Source organism: Haliaeetus albicilla, chromosome 4 (assembly GCF_947461875.1).
Source record: "Haliaeetus albicilla chromosome 4, bHalAlb1.1, whole genome shotgun sequence".
NCBI lineage: Eukaryota > Metazoa > Chordata > Aves > Accipitriformes > Accipitridae > Haliaeetus > Haliaeetus albicilla.
Genome location: NC_091486.1, coordinates 18,581,249 through 18,595,489, shown reverse-complemented (window position 1 = coordinate 18,595,489; position 14,241 = coordinate 18,581,249). Strand labels below are relative to the sequence as shown.

Sequence of the window (14,241 nt, the reverse complement as noted above, 5' to 3'; positions counted from 1 at the left end):
AGTGAACAGCTGGCAGAAGGGGCTTGCTTGAGGCACTGCAGAGCCCAGCACAAGGAGAGTCTCTTGGGAAACATGGTCAAGGTGCAGGCAGCACAGCTTCTGACAGCAGAAAGGGGCAAAGCTGTCATAGCCCAAGATGGGGTGGGATCTAGTTAGGTTGAGGGAATGGCCACTGGTGGGGAGGCAGATTTGGGGCTGAGAGCAAAGCATGAGGATTTGCCCTAGCTTAGGGAGAAGCGCAGGGAGATGTGATTGAGGGAGGATGGGAGAGGGTTGTTGGATGGAGATGTCATCTCCACAGCTGCAGGAGTCTTGTCTAGATAGATGATGGGTGTTCCCTGTGATCCCTCAGGGAGGGATGATTGCCCGGGGGGACGTGGCAGCAGGCTGCACTCTCCCCACCCCAAACCCAATCTCTTCTTCTTCAGAATCACCACTCCAGCACCCCCACCCTCAAGAGCATAGCTGCTGGGCACTGTGCTGCTTGAGCTCTTCAAGCACATCAACTCTCTCCACTCTTCATCCTATCCCTGTGATGTCCAGAGCAACTCTGATCCTCCCACACCATGACCTGAGCTCAGCATGCTGGCTGCCTCTGAGGAGGTACATCCTGATTATGTCCTCAGCTCCAATTTGAATCCTCTGGCAACTCCACAGCAGAATTTGTGAGATCTCTCCTCACCGTGGCTGGCCACATCATCAGAGAACCACCTCCCTGTGCTACAGGGAGCACACGGACAACCTTTGTGACTGTTCCCACTGCCCCCAGTCTGTACCAGCTGGGAAAGCAGTGGAATCTTCTTTGAAATGTAGCTGAGGAAGGACTGACAGCTGGGCATTGATGTGCTGAGCCCTTGCCAACATCAGTAGGATGCAGGTACTAAATCCTCCTCCCCTCCTTGCTCCAGTGGCTGCTGCAGGTCCCACATACAGCGACCCAGCCAGAGTGAGCGGCTGCAGCACCATCTAGCACACTTGGCAGCCTAATAAAGGCAACTTGGCCTCTGGGCACACAGGCACCGGCGTGTAACACGTGTAATCTGTGCATCGGGGTTTGGGAGTGCCCTGGAGGAGCTCTCCCCTTTCCAAACTGCAAGGCTGTCACTCGGGGAAGGGGATGCCTTTGAGCCTTGGTCTGGCATAGGGGTCCGGCAGGCTGCCGGAGGGTGTCACTGTGAAGGACCGGGGTTTGTCACAGCCGGGAGGTGGCAGTGTTAGTTGTGAGAAATCCCAGGTGCCAGCGCGGAGCTGCGGCTGGTGCTGGGCGCCGGCTGCCTGCTCCCCGGCAGAGGCTGCAGGCCGGCCGCACCAGGCGACGGGACTGGGCTTGCAGCATCTCCCCTTTCCTGCAGCCCTGCTACAGGCTCTGCTAGGCCGGGCTCACCCAGCCACCCTGCTCGGGTGGGGATGCAGCTGGTGTCCCCCTCCAAGCCCTCCTGTGTTCCCAGTGCCAGCACCCAGCCAAGACCAGAGCTGCACCTTCTTCCCTTGCAGCCCAAGAGAAGACCATGCACCAGAAGCCGCCGAGGGCTTTCACCCTGCTTGGCAGAGGGCAGATGCCTGCTGTGCCTGGGGGTGCTGCAGTTCACCCACCACCACCCCGGCGCTCCACTCTGTGCAGGAGCCCTGCGTGCGTAACCATTACTAAGCCCCAGGGCCGAGCTGTTCCCGTTGTCAGAGATAGAGCAAAGGCACTGCCAGTTCCCGAGCTCAGCCTGGGTGCCTGGGGCCTTCACGTGGGTCCCGGATCCTTCTCATGAGAAGCACAGACCCTCTCCTCCCTCTCTAACACCCCGGGTGCCAGGTCTCCTATGTCACAGCAGCTTTTCTGTCTTCCTCTGGGCTGGGGCTGGTGCTGAACAGGCGATGGAGTACCACCTCCATCCTCCCCAGCTCAAGGCAGCAGCAGGACTTGGCTGTTCAGTCCAGTTGGGGTTACTCTGCCTGGTCCGGGCTCCTCACTAGGACTTGCTCACTACAGGTACTCTGTAGTCCTGTAACAGACTTCCCAAACGGGCAAAACAGGCAGGAGCAGGAGCCTGGCCATTGTCCTAACGCAGGTTGAATCCAGCTGCCTGCAGGAGCCCAAGGGCAGCCTGGAGCAGTGGAGACAGGGTCAGTGAGTTTGTCCATCCTCAGACCTGTTGTGTGATCTGATGCTCTGTGGACTGCGTCACCGTTAACTCCCTTGTGGGACAGGTGGGTCAACATGGGAAATACTGTGTGTTAGTCTGGTGTAACACCCAAGAGTGAATGGATGGATGGAGCCTGAGTGCAGACGCATGTGCAGGGCATGATTATTTTTGTCATTAAAGCTCCTATCCTGCCCACTCTCCCACGCTGAGCACAGCCTGGACCTGAAGGAAACTGAACTCACTGTACTTGTGTGTTGGAGCACTATCAGAAGTAAATTCACTTCTCTGATTAGCATCTTAGTAGGAGAGAGCCCTGAGACAGTGCCTTCAGCAGTGGGTGAGTCAGAGAACAAGAGGTTTGAGAGCTACCTACACATCTGGGAGAGAAATGGTTCTCCCTCGGCTCTTTGCAGGGGCTGTGAGATGGTGGTGTGTCACCTTTATTCTAGGTCTTTTCTGGTGCCTGTCAACCAGAACCACTCAGCATGCACTAAGCAAAGCCATTAGCAGCTGTCACACTTTCCTTCTTTTATCCTCATCCTAAGTTAAAAATATACCAGGCACAGACCCTTTCCCAGGTTGGCGAAATTCCTGCTTCCTCTTGTCAAGTTGGGAACTAGACACTGGACCTGGTTTTGGAAAACACTTCCATGTGTGACCAAGCCACACAGCTGTCCCTTTGGCACTGCTTGGGGTAAGCTCTGCTGAGTGGGGAGCCCACAGCAAGGAACTCACCTGGGGGCTTCAGTGCTTTGCTGCTGCTCCTCCCCACACTTGGATCTTGTGGGCAGTGACGAGATGAAGGGTGGGCAGAGATGTGCAGCACCGGTGGGGAGGACTTGTCCCTTATCAAGAGGCTTTGTTGCTACCCACTGCCGAGGGTGAAGGCAATGAGCCATGGGACTACAGCAGAGCCAGACCCCCAGCCCAGCTCCAGAAGAGAGGAGGAGCCCTGACTCTGCTAACCACATTTAGGTCTCAGGCGGGAGAAAGTCTGAGCTTGCGGTACTGACTTCCAGGGCTGGATTTGACCCCTGCCCCAACGCCAGCCATGTTTTCTCATGCACGTCTCTCTAATGGAGGTATTGTAGATACAGGTCTTGCTCCTTCCCACTGGTGTTTGGGTGGTGAAGTGGGCTGATGTTCCCATGGGCCTGGGGTTGGTGGTCAGGCCAGGCAACCATATGGCCAGAGTGAGGATGGCTGAGTGTGAGCTTGCAAGCTAATGGGGCTTCCCTCCTCCTTGTGCTAGTTATCAGGAGTGCTCAGTCATCACGCAGTTAATGCAACACACAACAGGCCTTTTCTTCTTAACTGTTAGTCCTGGCTCCTAGGGAGGGGTGAAATGGCCTTGGGGCAGGTGGGCAACAGAAGCTATCCTGAATCCCATTAAAACATTTAACACCTGCTGAATCGTGCCATTGTCTGGAAAATAAAGGGAAGGGAACAAAGCTGCTCTTGGTCTTCCCTGCCAGGGTATCTGCAAGGCTCTGCTGTCCCATTGCAGCTTGGGAGCCTGAATCCCCTGCGAAGACCCACTTGGCATGGCTCTGTGTTCATGTGGGGAAGATGGCAGTGTTAGGGGACAGTCCCCTGGACCCCTTGTTGCAGGTGTGCACAGCCCCTGGTTGGGATCAGCCCCTTTTCCCCCTGTACTGAGTATTAGGTAGGAACCTGGAAAGGTCCTGCCCTGACTAGCCTGCAGTGTCTGCACAGGCAGGGCAAAGTCAGGAGAACAAAAACATGAAGGTGATCCTCCCCAAACCCTTGGCAGAGCTGGGCAGAGACCCTTCGCCCCTGGCTTCCCATGTCAGAGATGATGGTGGGCTTTGCTGGCTCAGCTGTGTTGCTTTAGTGTTTGGGAACAAGGACTTCTTAGTCCATGCTCAGGTCAGGCCAGGGCACAATAGTGGCTCCTGATGGACATCAGAAGTGCTCTGATGTGAGCTAGTCAGTCCTCATGGGACAGTGAGGCAGCACAAACCCTCGGCTGCTGCAAGTGGAGGCTGAGCCTGCCTGTGCTGGGGCCGGCCCCACTGAGTGCATGAGCCGGGGCTCAGTCCCAGCGCTGCCTGCCTGCCAGGGAAGAGCACACACTGGTAGATGCTGCTCTGGAGATGCCAGGGCAGGTGGAAGACATTCCCTGGGATAGCTGTCTGGTGCAGGACACTCTGCAAGCTCAAGGGACCTGCTTTTCTCCCATTTTCCATAGCGCAGCCCTGTAAGGGCAGTCTTTGCTCTTATTTTGTGCACGTTGGGGCCTTGCCCTTGCAGGAGAGAGGTTGGAGTGAGAGAGCATTTCTGACACAGCACATAGGCTTGGAGATGTCCGCTGGAACTACAGCAGCACCGGTGGGGTGTTTGGGTTTTTTCTGGCTTCTCCAGAAAGGAGGGAGCAGCCAGGCAGCCTATGCCAGGAGCTGCTGTTCTGCTCTGCCAGTGCATGGCCCAGCAGGGAGAGGCGAGAGTCCTGCCCAGCACGTTTCCCATGCTGGGAAAGAAGTGGGCAAGCTCGAGAGTCAAGGCCTGCGTAGCGCCAAAAGGAGAAGGAACATCACATTTCCTCTTAGCACCACAACCCAGGGCAGGGGTGGCTCTCCATTTCCTTTGCTGGCAAAACTACTGGAAAAGAGGATCAGGACGACCGAGGCCAGCAGGTTGGCATCACTCCAGCTCATTCCCGTGCCAGGGTCTGCTGGTCTGGGAGCCTGCAGGACCCCAGCCCCAGAGACAGCAGCAGGCAGGAGGGATGGAGCCTGTCTTCCAAACTCCTGACTCTGAGAGGGACAAGCCTCCAAAGAAGAAGAGTTGGGTGGCAGTGGCCAATAAGTATCTGCAACTCTCCACTTACATTTGGGAAGCCACCACAAGCACACACCAGCTCTGGAAAGGACAATGGTGGCAGTTTCTAAAGCACACCCAAGACCAGGATACCTGCAGGTGTCCTCCGTAGGGGTTAAAGCAGTGTTACCCCCTTCCCCACCCGCAAACACACCTATCTACACAAACAAACACGCCAGTGCACTTGCACAAAGGAGATTCTCCTGCCACCGCAGCTGCACTTCATGCTCTGTTATCCAGGGAGCTGCGGGTGCCAGAGTAACCCAGAGAGATAGCCCGGCTCCTGCTGGCTCCGGCTGAGATCAGCTGAGGGCTATCAGGGCTAAGTAGTGTGGCTGGGTGCTACAGGAGTGTGTTTAAACTTCTCATGGGCTCTGCACACTGCCCCCAGAGCCGGTATGGGGGTGTCTGCACCGGTTACCCCGCTAGGGAGTGACACAGCCGGGATGCGGGAGAGTGGTGTGACTTTGGGATGCAGTGACCCCACGGGGAGACGTGCACATGGAGTGAAACACATCCTGTTCTTGTGGCTGCGTTAGGAGAGCTGGCTCCTGGCCCACGCGGCTGTGCTGGAAACGCTCCCAAAGAGAGCGAGCAGAGGTGGTTTTGTTGAGCTCTGCTTTGCTGCCCGGCTCAGAGGTCTGTGGGCTCCTGTCAATGAAGCGTGCATCGTCCTGATGTGCCCAAGGGGTCTTCCGCGTGAGTGGGGGGGTTGGGGTGAGGGCAACGGGGGGACCTTGCCATCACCCGCGCTCGGTGTCAGGCTGCTTAGGATAGGCAGTAGCTTTGCTTTCCAGCCCTGGGGCCTTCCCGCTCCCTCACCTTTCAGCAACCCAAAGCGCTGCAAGCAAGCGGTCCCCACCCCAGAGCTGCCCAGGTAGGGTACCCCCACACCTGCCTCCCCCCTCACCCCCGGCTGCAAAGTGAGCCAGGCAGGTGGGTGGAAAAGTGACAGCTGGTGTTGTTCCAGTGCAGGTTAATGAATGTCTCCTCCTCCCCACCCCCCCCCCCCTCCCCACCGCCCGCCCCAGCACCCAGGCTCCTGGCTCCTATCAGCCCATCAGGCTCCCATTAACAAAGGCAGCCCTGGAGAGTTTGCATAGAGACCTGCTCTGCCTCTAATCTAGGTGGGCTAATCGCCTCCCTTGCCCAGCCTGCCTTCCCTGGGTCAATATTTGCTCTGAGCAAACACAGAGCCGTGACAGGTGTGCTGGGGAGAAGGCTCGCCGCCGCCAGCCCAGCCCTCTCGCCTGTCTCTGCTCAGTCACATCTCTCCGGCCCCCCGATCGCCGGCCAGCCAGCGCTATTTTTATCAGGGCTATAAAAGCCCCATCCAGCCGGCGTCACCCTCATTTTCTGCTCGTGAGCCGGCGGGGGAAGGCGAAGCCGCTCACCTGCCAGCTGCCAGCGTGTCACCGGAGCCAGGTGAGGTGCTGTAGCCTGGCACACCTGGGCTGGGGTCCTGCCCACCCGGCTGGGAGCAGGGTGCTGGGCATGGAGGACACCCTGGGGGCTCCAATGGGACAAGGACTGGGAGCCTGCTGGCACCCCCGAGCTCCCGGGGGGGAACGGGATGGACTCGGGGGACACCGTCCTGGCTGTCCCCTTCCCTTAACTTTTCTCTCCTCTCTCACCTGTATTTTCCCATCCTTTCTGTTCCCCTCCCCTCCTCCATTTACTTTCTTCCTTCCTTCCTTCCTTCCTTCCCTGTTTTCCCACCCTTCCTCCCCACCCTGCCGTGCCAGTTTAACCCGCCCCTGGTCTGTTTGGCTTTCCCAGGCAGCAGGTGTCAAGCATCCACCTTCCGGACTTTACCCCTGGAGGAGCTGGTTTGAAGCAGCGGGTGCAGCAAGGACACCGGCTCCCAGCCTGGAGGGACCCAGCTCGGGAGGAAAGATGGGGAAGGGGCTGCCGACAGTCCACGGCACAGCACCCCTCCAGCCCACACCGTCTGAGCCCGGAGCAACTCTGCACTTGCCTGGCGTCGAGCCCCACGTGCAAGACCTGACCTGAACGTTTTGTTCGTTCGGCTCGCGTTAGGCAGGTCCAGCCCATCTGCAAGCGCGTGGCCGGTGCACACACGCGCCGCACCACCCGCACACCGCTGCAGCGTGTCCCGTGCACCTGTGACCCGCAGCCCACGTAGGGAGCGCACGCTTGCTTGCAACTCACACAGGACATGCAAGCTGGTTTGCAGCACGCGTGCCAGGACGAACGTACAGCCTGTGTGCGGAGCACACAAGGGACATGCACAACATGCAGTCTTCACCCAAATACGTGCATGGAGCGTATGACCTCTGCGTGGCACACGCATGAAGCGATGGACAGGCGGTGCACACAGACGATGCAATCCACACCCAGCACGCACAAACACCATGGGACCTGCACATGCGTGGGACATGGGACCCACGTGGCATTGGTACACATGGCATTTCCAACACAGCTTTGCAGGCTGTGATGTGCAGGACCCATGTCCGTGTGCCCATGGCATGATGGGCACGTGTAACATGCTAGGCACACGCATCCCACCTGCACAGCTGACCGCTGCCTGCAGCAGCCTGCTGGGGAAGGGCAGCCTGGCCCTTGCACCCGGGCAGCGCTGCAGAGCCGTGGCAGGCATGGGGAGCCCTGGCAGCACTGCCCTGCCCTGGCACAGCGCCGGGCTCTGCCAAATGCCCAGGTAGGTCTCAACGGTCTGCTGGCACCAAGGGAGCTGTAGCTGCTGTCACAGTGCAGGCGGTGGGGAGGGAGGGCAGGAGCAGGCAGGGGGGAGCAAGGCAGAGGATGGGGGGATGTCGCATCCTTTCCCGCACACCTCTGCCCAGGTTCTCTCCCAGGAGCTGCACTTCCCAGCCCTTCCACGGTCCGCCTGCCTGTGCACTGGGCTGCCCAGGGCAGGTGTTGCCTGCTGCTCAGCCTCACCTTGCGGGCCAGGTACCAGCTCTTGCTGGTGGCAATCCCCCTGCCTAGCCTTGCTGTGGAAGGGTATGGCGGGGGGGACGACCTGACAAGCTGGGAGGTGTTTTCCAGGACAGCCCTGCCCGCTGCCTGCCCCACTCTGAAAGCGTGGTGCAGCTTTTAAACTAGACTCCTGTCCCATCCTGTGTCCTGTCCCCGTGCCCCTGCAGCCAGCACAGAGACATTCGGAGCCCAGGGCTGCTCCTAGCATCATGGAGGCAGCAGGGAGTCCTGGAGAACTAAGAGATGGGACAGCAATGGACTTGCTTTCCTCCCACCCCAGGCTGTTGTCCTGGGGGGAGGGGCAAAATGCCCCACACCACCCTGCCTGGCCATGTCTGCAATTTCTCTGACATCCCCAAGCGCGCTCCTGCCTGCCCTAGGGATGCCGCTCCCCAGCAGGCACAGGCGCATCTCTTACAGCACAGGATCCAGCTCCAGCTCTACTGTGCTCAGGGATACTCTGAGTTTACAGGTGGGTCCTGAGCCCTCCCTGCAGCCTCTCTGCAAACACTGTGAAGGCTGAGCCCAGCCCTGCAGTATGGATGGAGGAGAGGCTGGAGGTGAAGAAGCCCAAGAGCGCACCAAGGGACAGGATGATTCGTGCTGCTTTCCCTTGTCTCCATCTGATCCATGCACAGGACAAAGCTCAGCATGCCCTGCCCTGGAGCAGAAGAGCCCTGTTCCCTCCCTGGGGTGCCCCTGCAAGGGATGGAGATAAGGCACCTCCTGGGCTCCCTGCCTGACCAGATGCTTGGAAAGTTTCCAACAGGTGGTATGGGAAAGCACCAAAATCAAAGAGCATCTCCAGGAGTGCTGAGCTTCCCACATCTCTCCAGAGCCTAGTGCCCGTCCTAGCCTGGGAACAGCCACCACACAGTGTGGTGACTGGCCATCACATTGGCCCCAGGCCCCTTTGGGCCATGTCTCTGGGCTCTGTCTCCTGCCACCAAGTCTGGCAAAGTTGAAAAGCTCAGAAAGCACAACACATCCCCCAATACGCAGAGCCCCCTGCAGCTGCCCCACTCAGGCTGGGATCAAACAGAGCATGATTAATAACCCTGAGCAAAGCCAGACCCTGCTGCCCGTGCTGCTCCAGCTGCCGCACGTGCATCCCCGCGGGGGTAGAGCCCGGCGGAGATGGTATCTGGCAGAGCAGGGCTGCGGAGGTGCTGCCTGGCTGCCTCGCTCTGCCTCGGTGGCTCACAGACTGCTGGGCTGCCTTGTGCCCTAGCACAACCTGGCACCCCATGGGACCCGTGTTGCACCTTGTAGATAGCCCAGATGCTGCAGAAAAGCATTTTTTTTTACTTTTCAGGGTATCCGGGCAGCAGCCAGGGAGCCAGACCCTGCACTGGCACCAGCAGCAGGTCTGTGAGCAGGGCAGCACGTGTGTCCCAGCAGGAGAAGGGGTCAGCTGCAAGCAGCAACACTAGCAGTTGCCCCCCTGCCATCTTCCCAGCCTGCTTTCGCTGTCCCAGCTCTGCCAGCTCAGTGGCACTGGCAAGCTGTGACACCCTTCAAAGCTGGGGGTGGCCCCAGGAAGCCACATTGCCCTACGGGCTGTGTTGGCCGGGGAACAGCCCTCTGGCAGGGTTAGCACCCAAGGGTGAGCTGATCCCCAAGATGGGCAGAGCCAGTGGCTTTAAACACCCACATCTCCCACGTCAGAACCAGCACCAGTGCCAAGGGCTGTGCCAGGCTGGCAGGCTGCTGCCTGCGCTGTGCTGTGCTGTCCTCCCACCCCCCAGGCCCTGCGTGGCCATCTGCATGGCTTTGAGGACCTGGGGACGTGGGCTGGGGATTTGCATGGTGCAGCTCTGCATGGGGAGGCTTTGCATGGGGAGGGCAGGGTGCAGGAGGAGCGCCGGGGAGGCCAGAGTGTCTGGGTCTGCATTTGCATATAGGTGTAGCTGCATACAGGTGTGTGTGTGCACATATGTATGCGTGTGTATTTGCATACGTGTTTATGTGTGTGCACGGCTGTGCGTGTGTGCCATCCCTGGGTTGGGCAGGCGGTGCAGAGCTGGTGCATCTCGCTGCTGCATTCACTGCCCCGTGTGTGCACGTGTGCGTGTGTGCTCCTGCTGAGCGAAACACTGGCTGCTCCGTGTCCTGGTGTCCGTCCATCGCGTGAAGGTCTGGGTGCGAGCAGAGGTGTGCACCCTTGCTGGCTGCCTGCAGGGGTGTTGCCTGCGGGCCGCGTGTCCTGCCCAGCCCGGATGGGGTGTGCCATCCCAGGGCAGGCACTGCTTTGCCGCAGGATGTGGCGGAGGCAGCTGGTGGCCCTCTGCACGCCAGCGCTCTGGGGGGATCAGCCCAGGGAGCTGCCGCTGCACACAGGGCTGTGTGGGCACCCCAGGGGCTGAGCACCAGGGTTGCGTGGGCACCCCTATACCTCAGCTGTCCCTTACCCAGCCTATTCGCCATGGCTCTGTTGTGCCTGGAGGAGGTGCCCAGGCTGAGCAGAGGCTCCCTGCCCCTGAAGGTCGTCCTGTCCCAGCACTGCTGCGGGTACCCAGCCAGCTTGCACAAGGAGACTGAGACTGCTTGCGTCTCTGGGGCTGGGCTAATGTTGGAGTTCAGGGTGTTGCTGAGCAGCCCCTGATTGTCTCCAGCCCATCAGCCTGCTCCTGACCAAAGAAAGGACCAGGGAAGGGAGCATAAGGGACTGTCCTGGCTCTGTGCTGGGGTCCTGTACTCCCTCTGCCAGGCTTCAGATACCATCCCCAGGCAACAGGTCCATCCCATACATTCCCCCCAACTCAGGGGCTGAGGCAGCCTTCAGCCCAGCTGGCTCTGGAGCAAGCTTATTATTGCTATTTGCTGGGCAGGGCGGAGGGGAGAGGTGGGTCCTGGGCATGGAGCTGCATCCTGCCATGGTGAAACAACAAGCAGCTCTGCCCACCCCCAGCCTGTTCTTGGCCGTGGGGATCACTGGGCACAGGCTGGGTACAGCCTGGCATCATTCCACCTGCACCCACAGGCCATTGGGGTGAGGGGAAGGGGCTTTCCATTGCCCCAGGAAAGGGCTCTGAACAACCATGGGTGAAGGGGGTAAAGGGGGGGCCCTGATGAAGGACTCACGGTGCTAGGGCAAGAAACCCAGAGCTTGCACTATTCCTGTGTCTCAGAGTGCATCAGCCCCGACTTCCCACAGGGCCTCTGGGGAAGGGGTGAGTGATGAGGGTCCCCTCTCCCAGGCCAGCTGGTGGCCCCAGGAAGTGCGTGGGCAGCCTGCCCAGGGGATGGACATTGAGCAGGGTGCCAGGGCCGCTGCTTCTGGCCCAGCTGTTGCCGTCTTCGGGAGCCCCGAGGCAGGATGTTCTGTTCTTGCCGCAGCGCCTGGCTCGGCCCCTGCCTGCGCTGCCTCTGCAGAGCTGCTGGAGGAGGAGAGCCACCGCTGTCAGGCTTTTTGTCTGCCTCCTGGACGAGCATCACCCTGGCTCGGGGTGCCTGGCACAACAGATGTTGCCAACAGAGGAGCGGAGGAGCAGCGGGGTGGAGTGGGACCTTGGCTTAGCTGGCATGCCCTACCTGTGGGGCTGAGGGAGCTGGGGAGGGGAGGTCCAAGGACTTCCCCCCCCAACCCTGTCCTTGCACCCTGCACCCCCATGGCAACACCCCAGGTGCTATAGGTAAAGCTGGGACCTGGGAAACTGTGCTCACCCCATGGTGCCCCTCCAAATATGGTACAATGTATTGAAGGAGATGCACCTGCAACTGCATCCAGGATGGGCTGGGTGCAGGGTTGGACACAGTTCTCCTGTCTCCATCACCACTCCCCTGGGACTGGTCTGCACTGGGCACCAGCACGTTTCTCCAGGACACTGTAGCTCTGGGGTGCCCTGGGGGTGCCAGCCTGAGGTCATCTGGGGTAACAGGCAGGCGGTCACAGTGGCTGGCACCAGTGGGCTCCATTTTGGGTCGGGATCTGGACCCAAGGACCAGATACCTGCTCCTCTGCCCCAGTGCCTGGCGTCCCCATCTGGGTAGGGTATGATGGATGGGGGGACACACCTGAGGCTGCAAGGGACCTGTCACCCTCGGACCCCTTTTAGAGCAACCCAGCTGGGTTTTGTCCCACTCTCAGCCCCATACAGGGGCTGGGCCAGCCTGGGGATGCAGCAGTTGCCACCTGCTCACACCCAGGCTGTAATCCACAGGCAAGAGGTGAGCAGCTGGTGGAGCCTCCCTGACCTTCAGGTGGGATTAGTCCCCATGGGAACAGTGGGGAGCAGGCAGGTGAAGCCACGGCTACCCCGGCAGCTCCTGGGGACTGAGCAAGGCTGGCAGAGCTGGGGGACCGAGCACACCCCCACACTGGGGGCAGCCTGCAGCCAGGACCAGGTAGGGGCCATGCAGGGCAGGTCCCGGATGGGTGGCAGGGGGTGAGCGTATGTCCCTGGGAGTATCCTTGTCTTGGTGGGTATTTGTGGGTGCATCTCCAGAGCTGTGGGTGCCACAGGGCAGACTGGGCACCGACAGTCCCACAGGGAAGGGGTGAGCAGCATGCCCGGGGATGGCCAGAGTGCTGGTGGGGACAGCGGGTGGGCAGGTCTGGAGAGCCGGTCCCAGCAGGGGTACTGGTGGCTGGCTGAGGGCCACGGGTGCATGGGGAGAGCAGAGGCTGGGGTGAGGGGTCCTGCATGGAAGACCACCTCAGCAGGCCATTGGCTACCCCTTGCACTGCAAGTGGCTGTGCCCTCCACGGCATCCCTGCCTTTCTCCGGCCATTGGTGATGGCTCCCAGAGACCAGTCAGTATCTTGGTCCCCAGTTCCCATCAGGGTTCCTCTCCCACTGCTTGCTCACCCTCAGGACTCATCCTGCCTTGGGTGCAGCAGGATTTGGGGCAGGTACTCGCCAGGCTCTGCCCCAGGGGAGCCTGAGAGTGCCTGGGACTTCTCCAGCCCCTCCGGGCACAGAACGGCTGGCAGCCCGCAGTGTGCGTGTGTGCCTGTGTGGGAGCTAATCCCAGCAACATCTGCCAGGCTGTTTTCGATCCCGGGAGTTTCCGGCTGCGGGGAGGGGATGGCCGGGTGCGCGGGGGACACGTGTGTGCGGGGTGGCTGGCGTGTGCCAGAGCTCCCTGTGCAAGGCAGCGCCTGTGCAAGGAGGCTTCTATGGCAGGTATGTGCCTGCACACCTGTGTCCTCTGTAGCCCACAAGGTCCCAGGAGGGGACAAGTGCCACTGGGGACCACAGCGAGCCCCTCAGCTCTGGGATTTGGGGACCCAGTGGGTGGAAGTGGGGGTTTGGCTGGGATTTACCAATCCTGGTGTGGCCACGTTCAGAGCAGTCCCAAAGGGGAGATGCTTGGGGAGGGAAGGGGGGTGTCTGCATCCTTGCCCATGAGGATCATTTCCCAGGGAAATGAGGCTGTGGAGAAAAGGGAGCAAAAAGGAGCGGTGGGGCTCGGTGGGGGGAATGACACACTGCCCCTGATCTAATCAGCCAGACCCTGCAAATAAAAGCCACCTGTTTTGGCCCTGGCAGCAGGAAGCCATCCCCAGAACAAACAGAGCACCAGGCAACTGGGAGAAAGACAAACAGGGGCCGGGACCAGCTCCATCTGCTCCTGCTCGGCCCAGCCTCTGGACCTCCAGCCCCTTGGGGTGATGGTGCAGCCCCCAGCGGGGTTGGGGGCAAGGAGAGAGGGGCTAGTGGGGCTCGTGGGGGTAGCCAAGGCTCAGCCCACAGTGTCAGCCAGATGCAGGACCACACACAGCTGTGCTGGCCTGGTCAGCTAGCCCAGATACTCATAACAGCAGTGGGAAAGACAGCACACTGCCATAAGCCGCAGATGTGTCCCACATGTGGTAATAGCATCAGGATGGCCGGACAGCCCGTGCCTCACCTCCCTCGGGGCTGCCTTTCAGCCGGCCCAGCCCCCCAAGCCGTGCACCATCCCGGGACCAGCGCCTGCACAAGGCACAGGGTATAAGCCCACGGCACAGGGTATAAGCCCACGGCCGGGGACCACGCGTGGCATGGTCCAGGCTTGGCACGGATCGCTTGGGCGACCGTGTCCTCCCACTGTGCCCCGGGGCTGCCGGCCTCCCGCCCGCGCTGTGCCCGGTGGCACAGAGAAACCCGATCTGTTTTGCTAGCGTAGGGAACAGGCTGAGCCGGGAGCAACGCAGGGCCCTTATTAAATTAGCCTATGCAGGAGGCCCTGGGTGAGCGCTAACCAGTTCCCAGAGCCAATATTAGCAGCTGCCCTTGAGCAGAGTTGCTGACTGCCCCCGCACCAGCCTCCCCCTGTCTGTGTTCCCCGCCGGGCAGGTGTGGCTGGGGGCTGGCAG

The 14,241-nt window shown here is 60.3% G+C and overlaps 1 protein-coding gene across 1 annotated transcript in view; it reads left to right on the top strand.

The window, feature by feature from the left end:
• Positions 1 to 1,004, top strand: part of CFAP65 (cilia and flagella associated protein 65) — a 34,337-nt gene extending 33,333 nt beyond the window's left edge. Inside the window, exon 32 of the mRNA XM_069781161.1 lies at positions 429 to 1,004. Coding sequence (XP_069637262.1) covers positions 429 to 465 — 37 coding nt within the window. The 3' untranslated portion in view covers positions 466 to 1,004. The remainder of the gene's footprint in view (positions 1 to 428) is intronic.
• The last annotated feature ends 13,237 nt before the right edge of the window (positions 1,005 to 14,241 follow it).